A 20,556-nucleotide genomic window follows, 5' to 3' on the forward strand; every position below is an offset into this window, starting at 1 on the left:
TATTCATATTATATATTAATATTGTTAATATTATATATTAATATTATCACTAATATTGATATTATATATTAATATTATCACTAATATTGATATTATATATTAATATTACTAATAATAATCAATAATAATAAATTATAAAATAAATATTAAATTAATATATTATATATTTAATATTTATTATATATTTAATACATTATATAATTAATATATTATAATAATAAATAATACATTAATATATTAAATTAATATTATATTAATATCAATATAATATTCTAATATTACTATTAATAATAAGTTATTGATAACAGATTAATATTATATTATAACATTATTAATAATTTTAATATAATATTAATTTCGTATTATTAATTAATAATAATAATAATAATAATATATTAAAATTAATATTAATATACTATCAATATTATTAGAGCCTATTATTGTTAACATTACACTCATAGTACCCCAATATGGTAGACATAATACGAGTAAATAAAACATAAATAAGACTTATGTTGCTATGAACGTGTTCCCTTGAGTGAGTGGCGGACAGGAAGTGACATTCAGAGTTGAGTTTCATCTGTCGCTGTGCGTTACGGGCGTCGACAGTAGCCCCTGAGATCATTCCAACCTTGCAATACAAGTCTGTCAAGTCTGGTGCTTGTGTGTCTTAAACAACATTTAGCCATTTTTCTGCTTCATTCATTCATTACATTTCAACCGTTTATCCTCACGACGGTGGCGGGGCGGGGGGCGGGGGGGTTGGAGCCTATACCAGCCGTCTTCGGGCGAGCCAGCAAAACATCACAGGGCTCATATAGACAACAACCCCATTTTTCTGCTTGAAAAAGCGACATTTTTGGCACATTTTTGACTAATAATAGACCATATTCAACCGCAAAACTGCATGATTTATTAGTATATTTCCGGAAAAATCGATTCGAATACCTATCGGCCTACTTATCGGCGATCAGTTAGAGGCGTTTGTAACACTTCATTTATTCCACACATTAAATCATCTCCTTAAATGCACCATTCAAATAGTTGTAGCAAAAAAAACCCCAACAATCTACTCTTTGGCCACAGGGGGGCGACAAAACCCTTCACAGCCCACTGCACACATGACATGTATTGCTGCTCTTAAACGTTGATTATATTCATAAATGAGGCATAAATGTTGCATTTATCGTGAAGCAAATAGCAACACAGCAAACAATCTGTCCCATAGGCCAAACGTTAAATAGTTTCTTTACGTTTTAAACAAAGTTGTGCGCAATGGAAGCTCATACATTACAACGTATGATGTATTGCATGCTAAAATGGCAAAGGATGGGATTATAATGAGTTTCACAGGGACATTTTTGTCCCTGAGGTACTAATTATGTAGTATATATATATATATATATATATATGGCTGAATGAGATTTGAAAAATATGTTTGTAGTATAAATATTCATCAGACCAAAACAATCAAGCAGACCACAGAGGTCGATGAAATGGCCCCGGGATTGTTTACTGTTTACGAGTATGTTGGAAGTTAGATACATATTGTTATGATTTAGTGAAGTTTGATATGTTATTAATACTATCAACTGTCACTTTTTTGCTGTTTCTTCGCCCCGATATTGCAATAGTTACTGCAATATTCACTGCATTTTTTTTAATGTTCAATTAACTGTAGTGTTGCCAAAGGAGAACATTTTGTTTTCCTGGACTGAAGGAAACTGACAGGAAGAGGCAGAGGAGATAAAAAGCTATACGGCTGTCAAGTGATAAGCTTCTGGTGAGGACATGTACCAAGTATTAGTACTATTAGTATCATTATACTAAGCAGTCGTGACCCAAAGAGGGACTGCCTCTGTATTTTTGAAGAAAATATTTTACCCGTCTGTTATGTAATATAATAATAAAGTGGGGACTTATTCAAACATTTTTGGCAGTAAAAATGTTGTTCATGATAATGGTAGTGGTTTTATTTCATTTGAACATGCATCAGATTACAATTGAATGCATCACATCATCAGTTCACAGTTCCACATGTCCAAAAGGAGTAGGAAGAAGCAAAGCTTATTAAATTCTACCCCTCCATCTGGTACTTTTACAATCAGTAACTGTTACATTTGTTCACTTCCTGCTTTCCCAATATAGTACACAAACTCCTTATGATGTGTTATATATATATATATATATATATATCACTATATTGACAGTTACTATGGTACCCATTATGTCGTTGTACGGTCATATCACCTTGTACTTCAGTATGTGACAAAAAATTAAAAGTAAAATTAAAATTTAGAATTTTAGAAAATTCACAAAAATTAAAATATTTTTATATTTGTTTATTATTATTATTATATTTTGTTTGTTAAGCTTAGTTTAGCAGCTCTTGCTTGTTTTTTTATGTTGTGACTCTGAAAATATTTTAATATTTGTTTATTATTATTATATTTGTTTGTTATGTTTGTTGAAGCTAGCGGGTTTAGCTTAGTTTAGCAGCGCTTGCTTGTGTTTTTTTATGTTGACTCCGAAAATATTTTAATATTTGTTTATTATTATTATTATTATATTTGTTTGTTATGTTTGTTGAAGCTAGCAGGTTTAGCTTAGTTTAGCAGCGCTTTTTTTAAGCGCATTAAACGAGGGATCTTGTGTTCCTGATGGTCGACGATAAAACAATAGCAAGCAGTGATATAATATAAAATACACCAACAATAACACAGCAAGCAGTTATGTTTGTTGTCAGCTAACTATAGCGATACGGCTAAGTTTAGCTGATACGGTTAGCTAGCATTGAATGTATCATAACAACAACATGACTTCCTGACATGGAACTCAACGTGAATACAAGGCAGCTGTGATCTTATAAAGGCTTATTAGGCGATTTTTATGCAATTGTACTTGTAAAATACATTTCTATTACATATACTCGCCATTATTTTGATGTTTTTTCTGGTTAATTCGATAACATGCATGTTGTGCCCGGTGAGCGTGTCTTACTTGGCCGACTTCCGGCTTGGTCAGGTCACGTGAACACTCCGCAGGAGCCCGGATCTCGTAGTTGGCTTAAATAATAATAAGACGTCACCGGGAGCCGTATCGTTCACGAACGACCCATCACTTCATTTAGCCGATGAAAACACCCTTTGCCACTCCCCTTTTATGGAGTACCTCCTCTGATCCGGTAGCGTCTGGGAACCAGGAGGCTTCACTTTCGTTGGGATCCTTCCCCAAAATGTGCTAAAAGATGCTTCTGTAATATTTTTTTTATTATTGATCCGGATTCGATCAGCATCCTCGGTGAATGGTGAATCCTTTCGTTCACATGGTGGATATACAGTGCCACAGTGGCACCCCCCCACCCCCTCTGCCCTCCCCCAGTCACAAGCCTCTCTCTGACTGAGCACATAGTCGGCCGCAATGAGGAGAATAACGGGCAAGTCGAAGGATGAAACTTTGATCGAGCTGCAGAACACCACCGACTTTCACACCGGAGGTACGTATCCTTATTAATTTTCCATCTTCAATTATCAAAATAAAAATATGACAAAAATTGCACTCACCACACTACTGCAATATAATATAAAATTAAAAGTCAATTAAATCAACTATTTAATTATTATTATTATTATTATTATGTGGTTCCGAGGTTCCTGAGTTGACATTCTAGTGTTGCATTCAAGTTTGTGCGCTTTTTTTTTGGCATAGACTGCGTTCAATGACGTCACGTGAAGTAGGAAAGTTTGTGTGTCATTCAAAAACAAGCACACTGGAAAGTGTTTCCAAAACACGTGGTTGATCATTATTAGATAATATTCATATTTTAAAAAAGGAATTATTTTTATAGTAAAAATAATGCATGTGTATTGGGTACAAATGTACAGCTCATAGCTCTCAGATTCTGAGACCACGCCTACTCTGTTGCGATTGGTCAGGGTCGGTTATATTATTTATATGTGTTTATATGTTGTAAAACCATTAAAAAGTTTTTTGTGTTAACATTTTTATCTTTCCGGAACCAATTTACATGATTTGATATGTGGGGAATTGATTCGGTTTACATCTGTTTCGGTTAGAGTTTGACTGAATGACGCTAACCAAGGTTCTACTGTAATGAATTGATTTTGCAAAGTCAGCTGTGTTTGTTAACAACAAACAATTGTAAAACATTCTTTACATGATTTCATACGCGAGGAATTGATTCTGTTTACATCTGTTTCGGTTAGAGTTTGACTGAATGACGCTAACCAAGGTTCTACTGTAATGAATTGATTTTGCAAAGTCAGCTGTGTTTGTTATCAACAAACAATTGTAAAATATTCTTTAAAAAAGCTTAAAAAGTGTTTTGTGTTAACATTTTTATCTTTCCGGAACCAATTTACTTTATTTCATATGTGAGGAATTGATTCTGTTTACATCTGTTTCGGTTAGAGTTTGACTGAATGACGCTAACCAAGGTTCCACTGTAATTAATTGATACATTGATTTTGCAAAGTCAGCTGTGTTTGTTAACATCAACAAGCAATTGTAAAACATTATTAAAAAGTGTTTTGTGTTAACATTTTTAACTTTCTGGAACCAAATTACTTTATTTCATATGCGGGGAATTGATTCGGTTTACATCTGTTTCGGTTAGTTTATTCATTACTACTGGATTTATATGTTGTAAAACCATTAAAAAGCGTCTTGTGTTAACATTTTTATCCTTCTGAAACCAATTTACATGATTTCATATGCGGGGAATTGATTCGGTTCACATCTGTTTCGGTTAGAGTTTGACTGAATGACGCTAACCAAGGTTCCGCTGTAATAAATTGATGAATTGATTTTGCAAAGTCAGCTGTGTTTGTTAACGACAAACAATTGTAAAACATTCTTTACATGATTTCGTACGTGAGGAATTCATTCTGTGTACATCTGTTTCGGTTAGAGTTTGACCGAATGACGCTAACCAAGGTTCCACTGTAATTAATTGACAAATTGATTTTGCAAAGTCAGCTGTGTTTGTTAACATCAACAAACAATTGTAAAACATTCTTTACATGATTTCATACGTGAGGAATTCATTCTGTTTACATCTGTTTCGGTTAGAGTTTGACTGAATGACGCTAACCAAGGTTCAACTGTAATTAATTGATGAATTGATTTTGCAAAGTCAGCTGTGTTTGTTAACAACAAACAATTGTAAAACATTCTTTACATGATTTCATATGTGAGGAATTGATTCTGTTTACATCTGTTTCGGTTAGAGTTTGACTGAATGACGCTAACCAAGGTTCCACTGTAATTAATTGATAAATTGATTTGGCAAAGTCAGCTGTGTTTGTTAACATCAACAAACAATTGTAAAACATTCTTTACATGATTTCATATGTGAGGAATTGATTCAGTTTGCATCTGTTTCGGTTAGAGTTTGACTGAATGACGCTAACCAAGGTTCCACTGTAATTAATCGATACATTGATTTTGCAAAGTCAGCTGTGTTTGTTAACATCAACAAGCAATTGTAAAACATTATTAAAAAGTGTTTTGTGTTAACATTTTTGTCTTTCTGGAACCAATTTACATGATTTCATATGTGAGGAATTGATTCTGTTCTCATCTGTTTCGGTTAGAGTTTGATTGAATGACGCTAACCAAGGTTCCACTGTAATTATTTTAAGTTTTAAGTTATTATTCATTCAAAATTATTTAAATTTGTGCAATTTACTGTTTACGCTGTACATTGTTGTTCATATTTGATGTCATCTATTTATTCTCCACACTATTATTATTATTATACGACAACAACATTTCGTTGGCAATTTCACTGTTGTGTTATTGTGCAATGACAATAAAAGCCAAAGGCGGTCAAAACACGCGTATGGTTTTGTATGTATTTTACATTCATATTTAATGCAGTCTGGTTTTCTTGAGGGTCAATCAACGGCAAGCCGCTTCGTCGGTGAGGTTTGGATCATAGCATCCACAATCCATTAAAGGCATTTCAACCCATCAGGAGATGTGGTTTCACATCAACCTTGTTGTTTTACAATTGTTTGTTGATGTTAACAAACACAGCTGACTTTGCAAAATCAATTCATCAATTAATTACAGTGGAACCTTGGTTAGCGTCATTCGGTCAAACTCTAACCGAAACAGATGTAAACCGAATCAATTCCTCACTTATGAAAGATAAAAATGTTAACCCAAAACACTTTTTTTAACTTTTTAATAATGTTTTACAGTTGTTTGTTTGTTGTTAATCACAGCTGACTTGACTTTGCAAAATCAATTCATCAATTAATTACAGTGGAACCTTGGTTAGCGTCATTCAGTCAAACTTTAACCGAAACCGAATCAATTCCTCATGTAAAATTGGTTCCGGAAAGATAAAAATGTTAACACAAAACACTTTTTTATGGTTTTACAACATATAAATACAGTAGTAATGAATAAACTCTAACCAAAACAGATGTAAACCGAATCAATTCCTCACATATGAAAGATAAAAATGTTAACACAAAACACTTTTTAAACTTTTTAATACTGTTTTACAATTGTTTGTTTGTTGTTAATCACAGCTGACTTGACTTTGCAAAATCAATTCATCAATTAATTACAGTGGAACCTTGGTTAGCGTCATTCGGTCAAACTTTAACCGAAACCGAATCAATTCCTCATGTAAAATTGGTTCCAGAAAGATAAAAATGTTAACACAAAACACTTTTTAAATGTTTTTACAACATATAAATACATATAAATTATGAATTAAAGCAATAACTGAACATTTAAGTTTACTTTCCTCATGTAAAATTGGTTCCAGAAAGATAAAAATGTTAACACAAAACACTTTTTAAACTTTTTAATAATGTTTTACAATTGCTTGTTGATGTTAATAAACACAGCTGACTTGACTTTGCAAAATCAATTCATCAAATAATTACAGTGGAACCTTGGTTAGCGTCATTCGGTCAAACTCTAACCGAAACAGACGTAAACCGAATCAATTCCTCACATATGAAATCATGTAAATTGGTTTCAGAAAGATAAAAAATGTTTACACAAGACACTTTTTTATGGTTTTACAACATAAAAAGCGTAATATATAGTAGTAATGAATAAACTCTAACCGAAACAGATGTAAACCGAATCAATTCCTCACATATGAAACCATGTAAATTGGTTTCAGAAATATAAAAATGTTAACACAAAACACTTTGAACACCACTTTTTGATAATGCTTTACAATTGTTTGTTGATGTTAATCACAGCTGACTTGACTTGGTTAGCGTCATTCAGTCAATCTCTAACCAAAACAGATGTAAACCGAATCAATTCCTCATGTAAAATTGGTTCCAGAAAGATACAAATGTTAACACAAAACACTTTGAACACAACTTTTTGATAATGTTTTACAATTGTTTGTTGACTTGACTTGGTTAGCGTCATTCAGTCAAACTCTAACCAAAACAGATGTAAACCGAATCAATTCCTCATGTAAAATCGGTTCCAGAAAGATACAAATGTTAACACAAAACACTTTTTTATGGTTTTACGACATATAAATACAGTAGTAATGAATAAACTCTAACCGAAACAGATGTAAACCGAATCAATTCCTCACTTATGAAAGATAAAAATGTTAACACAAAACACTTTTTTAACTTTTTAATAATGTTTTACAATTGTTTGTTTTTTGTTAATCACAGCTGACTTGACTTTGCAAAATCAATTCATCAATTAATTAGAGTGGAACCTTGGTTAGCGTCATTCAGTCAAACTTTAACCGAAACCGAATCAATTCCTCATGTAAAATTGGTTCCAGAAAGATAAAAATGTTAACACAAAACACTTTTTTAACTTTTTAATAATGTTTTACATTTGCTTGTTGATGTTCACAAACACAGCTGACTTGACTTTGCAAAATCAATTCATCAAATAATTACAGTGGAACCTTGGTTAGCGTCATTCAGTCAAACTCTAACCGAAACAGATGTAAACCAAATCAATTCCTCACATATTAAATCATGTAAATTGGTTTCAGAAAGATAAAAATGTTAACACAAAACACTTTGAACACAACTTTTTGATAATGTTTTACAATTGTTTGTTGACTTGACTTGGTTAGCGTCATTCAGTCAAACTCTAACCGAAACAGATGTAAATCGAATCAATTCCTCATGTAAAATTGGTTCCAGAAAGATAAAAATGTTAACACAAAACACTTTTTTTTAAATGTTTTTACAACATATAAATACATATAAATTATGAATTACAGCAATAACTGAACATTTAAGGTTACTTTCCTCATGTAAAATTGGTTCCAGAAAGATAAAAATGTTAACACAAAACACTTTTTAAACTTTTTAACAATGTTTTACATTTGCTTGTTGATGTTCACAAACACAGCTGACTTGACTTTGCAAAATCAATTCATCAAATAATTACAGTGGAACCTTGGTTAGCGTCATTAAGTCAAACTCTAACCGAAACAGATGTAAACCGAATCAATTCCTCACATATGAAATCATGTAAATTGATTTCAGAAAGATAAAAATGTTAACACAAAACACTTTGAACACAACTTTTTGATAATGTTTTACAATTGTTTGTTGACTTGACTTGGTTAGCGTCATTCAGTCAAACTCTAACCGAAACAGATGTAAATCGAATCAATTCCTCATGTAAAATTGGTTCCAGAAAGATACAAATGTTAACACAAAACACTTTTTTAATGTTTTTACAACATATAAATTATGAATTACAGCAATAACTGAACATTTAAGGTTGATTTAAAGGCAATATTTGTAAATAAATTCATATTTTGATGTAAAACAACCCCGGAAAAAGGTAGAAACAAACTTTTTGCCGTATCTGTTCCTATAAAATATCAAACAGTACACAGCTGTTATTGGCCTGTCAGTGGTATGATTATCACACCCCTCTTAGCCATGTAATAATCTCATGGTCGCGTTATTTTTAGTTTGAGCCCATGGTTGAGTTTGCTTCATTTTATGTTAGCTACGGATTATCCGGTCGTGGGAAACGAGATGCATTCAAGCCAAAAGCTAAATGTGTTGATTGAAGCGCAATAAACACTCGACTACTAACACAAAACAGTGTTTATTGACGAGTTTTTAATAAAGAGCGAGTCTAGCATACAGTAAAGTCTGTTTACCAGACGCCTGTTGTATGTTGATAGATAGGATCTTATCAGAGCGGACCTTCAGCCGCATGTGAAAAGGAGAGGCATTGGTCCGTCCGTCCTCACTCCTATTTTCAGAGAGGTCAGCTGTCCAAACATGGATTTATAGCAAAGGTGTCCAAACTGCAGCCTGGGGGCCTTTTGTGTCCCGCTGCTGTTTTTTTGGCCCGCAGCACTAGCAAAGAAATTCAGAACGAGTAACACCAAAAATGGAAAAATCAGCATGAATTTTTGAAAATTTGATCAAAATATTAAGAGGAAAAATGTTTTAATCCAATGAGAAAAAAAGTCTTAATTTTACGAGAAAAACATCGGAATATTATGAGGAAAAATAATGTAATTTTAGTAGCATAAGGTTGAAATATTTTATTACACTGATGAGATAATATCCACCGCAGGAAGTACGCTGTCAAGTAAAATGTCTACTATAAGCTGCAAGGCGACCGAGTGGTTAGCACGCGGACCTCACAGCTAGGAAACCCAAGTTCAATTCCACCCTCGGCCATCTTTTTGTGGAGTTTGTACTCCGGTTTCCTCCCCAAAACATGCTAGGTTAATTAGCGACTCCAAATTGTGATTGGCTGGCTCGCCTGAAGACAGCTGGGATAGGCTCCAGCACCCCTCGTTAGGAAAAGCGGTAGAAAATGAATGAATTAATGAATAAATAATTAATGATATAATATAAAATAACATTAAAATAAAATAACATTAAAATAAAATAAAACAAAAATAAAAACAAACAAAAACAAAAACAAAAATAAAAATAACATTGAAATAAAACAAAAAAATAAAAATAACATTAAAATAAAATAAAAATAACATTAAAATAAAATAAAAATAACATTAAAATAAAATAAAAATAACATTAAAATAAAACAAAAATAAAAATAACATTAAAATAAAATAAAACTAAAATAAAAATAAATAAAATAAAATAGTTAAATTAAAAATTCTTTAAATTTGTGCAATTTACTGTTTACACTGTACATTGTTGTTCAAATTTGATGTAATCTATTTATTCTCCATGTGATTATTATTTATCATCATTTATCTTATTTTGTCTCTGGTATTATACGGGAGACAGGCAACAATATCCATCTATTTATCCATCCATTATTGAATTCCTGAGATCCTTGATTCAATTTTGTCTTAAAGCAAATATATCAGGAGGTTGACTATGTTTTGGATTTATGTTTAAATGTCATAAATGTTATTATCTTGAGTGAAAAGGACATTTTTGTTTGTAATATATCCAGCCAGTATAATCAATTGACCTTTGCCTCATTGAGAAATGTCTTTGTGGAGTTTTAATGTATTGGAAGAGCCCCGCCCATGGAGTCATGGATCGGTAAAAGGAAGCTTTTAATCATAACGTATTATCAAGTGTTATGAATTGTCTGCCCTTTTTCCGGGGGGTTCTTCATCGTAGTTATTGATGTTTTAGCATCTGTACTTCCTTCAAAGCTGATCTCGCTCTCCTATCTGCAGCCAGATGAAGTCATCTCCCAGCCGGAGTAGAAACCGAGCCAAAGAGTTGCTATGGAAACTGACCCTGTAATTGTATTACCCCTGCGATGGAGGCATGATACTAAATAACCCATATAGCTAGCCGTCTCTTTCTTCTATTGTTTAGCGTCATAATCAAAATATTGATGATTTTGTCACAATTGAAAACCATTGTTGATGTATGCAAAGCATAAAGAAAGTAAACACTTTATAATAAAAATATACAGTATGCTAGCTAGTAAAAAATTACTAAAATTAAGTATTTTTAAGCAATAACAGGCCGGTTATCCAGTGCCATTATTTCTATGACAAACTCAAACATCGGTTTAGGCCGTCAGCTCGATTTTACGGCAAACTTTTCAAAAAGCTGCAGCGATAAGGACAAGCCCCGGGTGTCGGGCATCAATATCAGACCCCTAATAATAACATGATAATCATAATATTTATGATTAAATTATGATAATGATAACAGGGCTGCACGGCGGTCGAGTGGTTAGCACACAGACCTCACAGCGAGGAAACCCGAGTTCAATCCCACCCTCGGGTACTCCGGTTTCCTCCCACATTCCAAAAACATGATAGGTTAATTAGCGACTCCAAATTGTCCATAGGTATGAATGTGCACTGTGATTGGCTGGCTTGCCCGAACACAGCTGGGATAGGCTCCAGCACCCACCCACCCCCGCCCCCGGGATAGGCTCCTTGTGAAAATGAATGAATTAATGTTGCAAAACCACTGACTTTTTGACTTATATTAATTTGGTTCGTCTGGGGGCCGAACCAATTACTCGATTAATCGTAAAAGCGTCAGATTAATCGACTATGAATATAATTGTTAGTCGTTTCTTCCCACATTCCAAAAACATGCTAGGTTAATTAGCGACTCCAAATTGTCCATAGGTATGAATGTGAATGGTTGTTTGTCTATATGTGCCCAGTGATTGGCTGGCTTACCCGAAGACAGCTGGGGTAGGCTCCAGCAATCCCCGCAACCCTTGTGAGGATAAACGGTAGAAAATGAATGAATAAATGAATAACAGGGCTGCATGGCGGTCGAGTGGTTAGCGTGCAGATCTCACAGCGAGGAGACCCGAGTTCAATCCTACCTTCGGATACTCCGGTTTCCTCCCACATTCCAAAAACATGCTAGGTCAATTAGCGACTCCAAATTGTCCATAGGTATGAATGTGAGTGTGAATGGTTGTTTGTCTATATGTGCCCTGTGATTGGCTGGCTTGCCCGAAGACAGCTGGGATAGGCTCCCCGCGGTAGAAAATGAATGAATAAACGTGCACTAAAACTCAACTCACTTCCTGTCCTCCACATATCCGGAACACATTTATTGCAACACAGTCTTGTTTTCTGGTACTTAAATGGCTTCTTTTGTATGATTATGTCTACTATATTTGGTAATAGGAGCATAAATGTGACTATAGGGGTGTTATTTCATGTGAAGGGGGCTCTAATAATGCTACACACATATTTAAACAGGTTTTCTATTCTTATTTCTATTCCATTTATACATCCTACTTCACAGAAATTCACTTATCACAGTCGGGTCTGGCACCAATTAACTGCGATAAACAAAGTACCGCACCTCGTCTCGACCTCCTGACTTAAGAGGAAGTGAGATCTGAACCAAGCATCAATATTACTTCCTCAATTTGATGTCACAATGCCAAGCTGAGGTTACTCAAGTGTGAGACAACATAACTCATAACTCTAAAAATGAAATGCTTCCCAAGTGATCGGAGCAAAAAAAGCTGCTCTCGGTGCTCATGTTGTGAAGTTGCACACACCCACACGAATTGTTTGAGTCATAGCAAAACATTAGCCTTTTTTGTTGCAGATTTTATGAATATTAATAAAGGTGGAGGTGCGACTGAGCTCTGCGCGCTAACCACTCGACCGCCGTGGAGCCCTGTTATTCGTTCATTCATTCACTTTCTACTGTTTATCCTCAGGAGGGGTGCTGGAGCCTATCCCAGCTGTCTTAGACAAACAACCATTCACACTCTCATTCATACCTACGAACAATTTGGAGTCGCTAATTAACCTAGCATGTTTTTGGAATGTGGGAGGAAACGACTAACAATTATATTCTTAGCCGATTAATCTGACGATTGTTTTACGATTAATCGAGTAATCGATTCGGCCCCAGACGAACCAAATTAATATGAGTCAAACAGTCAGTGGTTTTGCAACATTAATTCATTCATGTTCTCGAGGGTCGTGGCGGTGCTGGAGCCTATCCCGGGGGCGGGTGCTGGAGCCTATCCCAGCTGTCTTCGGGCGAGCCAGCCAATCACAGGGCACATATAGACAAACAACCATTCACACTCACATTCATACCTATGGACAATTTGGAGTCGCTAATTAACCTAGCATGTTTTTGGAATGTGGGAGGAAACGACTAACAATTCTATTCTTACTCGATTAATCTGACGCTTGTACTAAGATTAATTGAGTAATTGGTTCGGCCCCAGACGAACCAAATGAATAAGAGTCAAACAGTCAGTGGTTTTACAACATTAATTCATTCATTTTCACAAGGGTCGTGGACATGCTGGAGCCTATCCCAGCTGTCTTCGGGCGAGCCAGCCAATCACAGCACACATATAGACAAACAACCATTCACACTCACATTCATACCTATGAACAATTTGGAGTCGCTAATTAACCTAGCATGTTTTTGGAATGTGGGAGGAAACGACTAACAATTATATTCTTAATCGATTAATCTAACGCTTGTTTTACGATTAATCGAGTAATCGGTTCGGCCCCAGACGAACCAAATTAATATGAGTCAAACTGTCAGTGGTTTTGCAACATTAATTAATTCATTTTCACAAGGGTCGTGGGCATGCTGGAGCCTATCCTAGCTGTCTTCGGGCGAGCCAGCCAATCACAGGGCACATATAGACAAACAACCATTCACACTCACATTCATACCTATGGACAATTTGGAGTCGCTAATTAACCTAGCATGTTTTTGGAATGTGGGAGGAAACGACAAACAATTATATTCTTAGTCGATTAATCTGATGCTTGTTTTACGATTAATCGAGTAATCGTTACGGTTACTGTTACGGTTCTGATGCAGTTGCTGGAGTATATGGGATCTTTTCATTTGTTCCACAGTATTTAAAAACAGGCTTGTTTATTTCTTATGGACTATAATAATAATAATAATAATAATAGCAGTTGCTAACGTTGATATTTGCTCTTTAAAGATGGCCTTGCCGTGCTGACTGCGTTCAGGACCAACCTGCACACAGGTACGGGCAGATGAGAGGCTTAATGTGACGCCTGTCTGTCCGTCCTTTTCATCACTTTTCTTCTATTCTTTCATTTCATCTACTTTTCTCCCATGATGCAGTGCTTCTCAATTATTTTCTCTTATTCCCCCACATGGGGGAACTTGAAACTAAAAAAAAATGCAAACAAAAATGTATAACACACGTGTATTCTAGTTGAGTACTATAAATGTGTACATGTTGGTAGGTCTGCATTAGAAAATCAAACGCTATTTGAGAAGCACTGCCATAGCGCCGAGCTCCGCTCCGCTCGGCTCGATCGATCGATAACCATAACGCCGCTTTCTGCTTGGCTGTTAATTCTCCACTGGTATGTGCGCTAATCACACCCAAGAGGGTCTTTTGCCTGTTTGCTGTTTCAGCCTCCATGTCGCCGCCCACACGGCGTGGCGTGCTGTGTTCATGGCCCAAATGTCTCATCTGCACTGATGCATGTATTATACGTATTGTAGTCATGCATGCTTACACAAAATGAAGTATTTTTCAAGGAAGGTGTAGTACCCATTGATGCGGTAACAGTCCTGTGAATCAGTGGTTCTCAACCGGTTTGACTGAGGGACCCACTATTAACCCCCTCAGTGGTAAGTGGCAACCTAAATTGTAAATTTGATGCCAGTCTCACGCTCCGACCCACGACTCAGGTTAAAACACGACTAGATGTGTCATTCAAAAAAAAAAAAAAAGGCTTATTAATCGCGATTAATAAGCGATTAATCGTAAAACAAGTGTCAGATTAATCGACTAAGAATATAATTGTTAGTCGTTTCCTCCCACATTCCAAGAACATGCTAGGTTAATTAGCGACTCCAAATTGTCCATAGGTATGAATGAGAGTGTGAATGGTTGTTTGTCTATATGTGCCCTCTGATTGGCTGGCTCGCCCGAAGACAGCTGGGATAGGCTCCAGCACCCATTCCCCGGGATAGGCCCCTTGTGAAAATGAATTAATGACTGTTGCAAAACCACTGACTGTTTGACTCATATTAATTTGGTTCGTCTGGGGGCCGAACGGATTACTCGATTAATCGTAAAACAAGCGTCAGATTAATCGACTAAGAATATAATTGTTAGTCGTTTCCTCCCACATTCCAAAAACATGCTGGGTTAATTAGCGACTCCAAATTGTCCATAGGTATGAATGAGAGTGTGAATGGTTGTTTGTCTATATGTGCCCTGTGATTGGCTGGCTCGCCCGAAGACAGCTGGGATAGGCCCCTTGTGAAAATGAATTAATGACTGTTGCAAAACCACTAACTGTTTGACTCATATTAATTTGGTTCGTCTGGGGGCTGAACGGATTACTCGATTAATCGTAAAACAAGCGTCAGATTAATCGACTAAGAATATAATTGTTAGTCGTTTCCTCCCACATTCCCACGGCCATGCGTGGGTTTTCTCCGGTTACTCCGGTTTCCTCCCACATTCCAAAAAAAAAAACATGCTAGGTTAATTAGCGACTCCAAATTGTCCATAGGTATGAATGTGAGTGTGAATGGTTGTTTGTCTATATGTGCCCTGTGATTGGCTGGCTCGCCTGAAGACCCCCCCCCCCTCATGAGGATAAGCGGTAGAAAATGAATGAATGAATGAATGCATTGGGGATAAACAGCGAAGTAACAATACAATACAATACAATAACAGACACAACACAACACTGATAGATGGCTCTAATACACCACAAGGAAGCAGAACACAATTCCCATTAACTCCCATTCGAGTTAATGAAACAGGCACTTTTTTTTTTTTTAAATAAGAAGTCGTAGATGAGTTGAGGCCGGTTGTCAACATAAGCGTGTTCCACCTTAGTTGTTTGTCTATATGTGCCCTGTGATTGGCTGGCTCGCCTGAAGACAGCAGGGATGGGCTCCAGTCATATGTATTTTTTTCATTGTACTTTTCTTAACGATAAATCTCGTCTCTTAAACCCAACCCACCTTTTAGTGTTAATTTCTATTTTGTATGCAAACGCAACGCTTACGAAACTCTCATTGACGATTTAGTCCTTTTGCACAAAGGCAGCAACACAAAGCCGTGAGTTATTGCATTTCCTGCCCGGAGGCAACCCCCCCCCCCCCCCCCGCATCAATGAAACTTTAATGGTTTGATTCAGGTAACGTGCTTGGAAGACAGAATGCACAATCTGTGCTGCGTTTCCTATATTGGCCTGTTTGTCTTCCTTACGTGATATATTATATCATCTGTCTCCAGCCCTTAAGAATACTATAGCTGGACATTTTATATTTATGGGCGTGCCTGAGGTGTTTAGACCTTGTAAGGAGCTTAGGGGTCGACAGTATGTTTCAATAACAATGGGGACCTATTATGCTTTTTCCGTTTTTCTGACCTATAAATATTGTTAGAATGTTGTATTGTCGTGTTAAACCAAGGGTCTCAAACACGCGGCCCGCGGGCCAAATGTAGCCCGCAGGACACTAGTTTGAGGCCCCCGCCTTGATATGAAAGTTTAATGTTAGTGCGGGCCACGCAAGTTCGATATGGATGCTGTATGGTATCATGTACCCAGAAAAAAATTATTACGTTTGATTCATGTTCATGTTAAAGGTTAAATAACTGTTAATAGTTATCTTCCCTATCCGTGTGGAAGTGGTAAGTTTTTGGCTATTTAAGTTGAAAGGAAATAACTTGAAGGCTTACCGTTTAGGTCGCTAGCTCTCTAGTTTGCGAGTTAGCATGTGTCTCAAGACCCCGCAGTTGCGCAATATGTTGTAAATAAAAAGAGTATAAATGTGACTATAGTCGTGTTTTGTCATGTCTACAGGGCTCTAATAATGCTTTGTTCATTTTAATCTGAAAAAAAATTGTCTACTCACCAACTATATGTGTTAGTTTTTATTATTTGCCGTTTTATTATTTTATTTATTTATTACTGATTGATTTTCTTTATTCTTGGCAAACAACCATTCACACTCACATTCTTACCTATGGACAATTTGGAGTGGCTAATTAACCTAGCATGTTTTTTTTTTTGGAATGTGGGAGGAAACCGGAGTACCCGGAGAAAACCCACGCATGCACGGGGAGAACGTGCAAACTCCACACAGAGATAGCCGAGGGTGGAATTGAACTCGGGTCTCCTAGCTGTGAGGCCTGTGTACTAACCACTCGACATTCCTAATTCATTCATTCATTCATTCATTCATTCATTCTCTACCGCTTATCCTCATGACGGTCGCGGGGGGTGCTGGAGCCTATCCCAGCTGTCTTCGGGCGAGCCAGCCAATCACAGGGCACATATAGACAAACAACCATTCACACTCACATTCATACCTATTGACAATTTAGAGTCGCTAATTAACCTAGCATGTTTTTTTTTGGAATGTGGGAGGAAACCGGAGTACCCGGAGTGCCTGTTTCATTAACTCGAATGGGAATTGTGTTCTACTTCCTTGTGGTGTATTAGAGCCATCAGTGTTGTATTGTATGTGTCTGTTATTGTATTGTATTACTTCGCAGTTTATCCCCAATGCATTCATTCATTCATTTCTACCGCTTAACCTCACAAGGGTCGTGGGGGGGTGCTGAAGCCTATCCCAGGTGTCTTCAGGCGAGCCAGCCAATCACAGGGCACATATAGACAAACAACCATTCACACTCACATTCATACCTATGGACAATTTGGAGTCGCTAATTAACCTAGCATGTTTTTTTTTGGAATGTGGGAGGAAACCGGAGTACCCGGAGAAAACCCACGCATGCACGGGGAGAACGTGCAAATTGAGGGTGGAATTGAACTCGGGTCCCCTAGCTGTGAAGCCTGCGTGCTAACCACTTTGTACCATCACTCAGCATTCAGGTGTATTTCTTGCATTGGTTTAAGTCTCGTGTAGGCTGCGTTTGGGAGCACTTTCCTCATTTATTTGTCTAAGGGCAAGTAGCCTTTGCTTCTGTTTGCTCAACCCAGATAACCGGCGGTGGATAAGGTCAAGTGGGCCCAAAAAAAGGATAGAAAAAACACCACAGGCAGAAATAAACGGGTGCAGAGTTAATACCAACATTTTAATGTTTCATGTATTAATTCCTTAGAGACGTAGAAAGGAAATTGATATTGGAATTTTGGAAAAAAATATATAAAATATAATTTAACATGAAAAGTAATTTTCAAAGAATTAATGGAAAAGTCAGCAGAAATTTTGACAATAATAAAATTAAAATATTAAGAGAAAAGTAGCAATTTAACCTCATTTTAAGAGCATAAAATGTAAATATTAAAGAATATTATGAAGTGGTAATATTATGAAACGAAACAAATTTTTTTTGGAAAATTAGGTTGCAGAAAAAGTTACGTCAAGTCAAAATATTATGGCTATAATTGCGAGAATTTTTTTTACAAGAAATTTAAATAATAATTTTCTGAGAATAAAGTCAAAATATTGAGAAAAGTTGTATTCTAAAGAGGAACAAAGTTTAAATATTATGAGGGAAAAAATGTCATTTTATTAGCATAGCGTTGAAATAAAATATATTTAATATTTTTGTAATGTTTCCTTAATATATTACTTTTATTTGTAATATTACGACTTACGTCTTTTTCTCGTTCCATTCCAACTTTAAAAAAAAATATTTTTATGATTTTCTTGGTTAATATTAATTATACTAATATATAACATACTAATAATAATTTAGCAAATATTACAATTTTATTTGATTTTTTTCGTTTGTTTCTTGTAATATTGTGGCATAAAGTTTTTCATATTTAATGTAAAATAATAAAATTAAATTATATCAATTTAATATAAAGCTTTGTTTAATACAACTATATGCTACAAAAATGATGTGATTTTTCCTCATAATTTTACAAAAATTTTGTAAAATTTAGATTTTTTTTCTAATTTTATTACACATTTTGTCCTTTAATATTTAGACATTATTCTTGTAAAATTACTGTTAGCTTACACTTTATGCCCTTTAATATTTAGACATTATTTTTGTAAAATTACTGTTAGCTTACAACTTATGCCCTTTAATATTTAGACATTATTTTTGTAAAATTACTGCCCATTTTCCCATTGGTGGTGTTGGTTTTTGTTAAATTGTATTTTTAAAATAAGCCGCAGGCCCAATAAACAAACAGACGCGGGCCGCCAGTGTCCCCAGGTTGCACCTTGAACACCCCCTCCCTAATTAGTTTCAGCTAACGGGTTCTTAAAAGTCCATCATAATCTGATTAAAGTGTTTACATGCGTTCTAAAAGATCTGGTTTCAACCAAATGAATACAATAACTAGGTTTCTTTTTTTTTTTTTTTAGTGCATGGGATTCTACTGATATGACATTCCCATTCCTAAGTCCTCGGAGATCTTTGTGTCCGATCAGAGGCAGGGGAATGCCTTTTTTGTGTGTGCGTCGTTCACGTGGGATTTTCTGGCTCTGCAGAGACGCATAAAGCTCAGCCCCTCCCCCCTTCACCGTCGCCGTCTTCATGCACGTTCCAACCTTCCCCCACAGGAATTTCTATGTTCCCACCATTCAGGAATTAAAGAGAGAGAGCGGCAGAGCGTGTGTGTGTGTGGGGGGGACTCATTTCATTTCTCCCACATCTTCTAATTAATGATTATCCTGACGTCCAAACTGTCCAGACCTTTTTAGGTTGTCTTGGAGTCACAGGCAGCCATGTTAACCAGGTGATTACTCTTAAAGGGGAAGCCCAGCAGAAAGGCAGTCAGTCAGCACCAGCAATGGTTTTTATTTCATTTAAACATGCATCAGATTGCAATTGAACGCATCACATAAATCAGTTCACAGTCCGAAAAGGAGTAGGAAGAAGCAAAGCTTATTAAAATCCTACCCCTCCATCTGGTACTTTTACAATCAGTAACTGTTACATTTGTTCACTTCCTGCTTTCCTAATATAGTTTTAAAAAAAAAATTTCTTCATTTTTTTGTCCATTTTTTTTACTATGGTCTAGTATTATGCAAAATATATTAAAATATAAGGCATATGTAGTACTTTAGTAGAATTATTTAATATGTAGTAGGTACTTTTATAAATCGGTAACTGTTACATTTGTTCACTTCCTGCTTTCCTAATATAGTTTAAGATTTTTTTTTTATTTTTTTCTTCATTCTTTTGTCCTAATTTTTTTTTTTACTATGGTCTAGTATTATGCAAAATATATTAAAATATAAGGCATATGTAGTACATTAGTATAATTATTTAATATGTAGTAGGTACTTTTATAATCGGTAACTGTTACATTTGTTCACTTCCTGCTTTCCTAATATAGTTTAAGATTTTTTTTTTTCTTCATTTTTTTGTCCTAATTTTTTTTTTTTTTACTTTGGTCTAGTATTATGCAAAATATATTAAAATATAAGGCATATGTAGTACTTTAGTATAATTATTTAATATGTAGTAGGTACTTTTATAATCCGTAACTTACATTTGTTCACTTCCTGCTTTCCTAATATAGTTTAAGATTTTTTTTTATTTTTTTCTTCATTTTTTTGTCCTAATTTTTTTTTTTTGACTATGGTCTAGTATTATGCAAAATATATTAAAATATAAGGCATATGTAGTACTTTAGTA

General features: G+C 35.3%; 2 protein-coding genes across 4 annotated transcripts in view; one reads left to right on the top strand and one right to left on the bottom strand.

Annotated features, from left to right (window-relative positions):
• Positions 1-3,325, bottom strand: part of igdcc3 (immunoglobulin superfamily, DCC subclass, member 3) — a 103,902-nt gene extending 100,577 nt beyond the window's left edge. For both annotated transcript variants that reach the window (XM_058077249.1, XM_058077248.1), the window contains exon 1: positions 3,001-3,325. The gene's annotated coding sequence lies outside the window, so the exon portion shown is untranslated. The remainder of the gene's footprint in view (positions 1-3,000) is intronic.
• Positions 3,159-20,556, top strand: part of ano5b (anoctamin 5b) — a 44,712-nt gene continuing 27,314 nt past the window's right edge. Inside the window, exons 1-2 of one of the 2 annotated variants that reach the window (XM_058077245.1) lie at positions 3,159-3,496; positions 13,927-13,971. In XM_058077245.1, coding sequence (XP_057933228.1) covers positions 3,421-3,496; positions 13,927-13,971 — 121 coding nt within the window. In that variant the 5' untranslated portion in view covers positions 3,159-3,420. The remainder of the gene's footprint in view (positions 3,497-13,926; positions 13,972-20,556) is intronic. The other variant, XM_058077246.1, reaches the window with a different exon arrangement.

The sequence above is a fragment of the Doryrhamphus excisus genome, chromosome 7 (genome assembly GCF_030265055.1).
Source record: "Doryrhamphus excisus isolate RoL2022-K1 chromosome 7, RoL_Dexc_1.0, whole genome shotgun sequence".
In the NCBI taxonomy this organism is placed as follows: Eukaryota; Metazoa; Chordata; class Actinopteri; order Syngnathiformes; family Syngnathidae; genus Doryrhamphus; species Doryrhamphus excisus.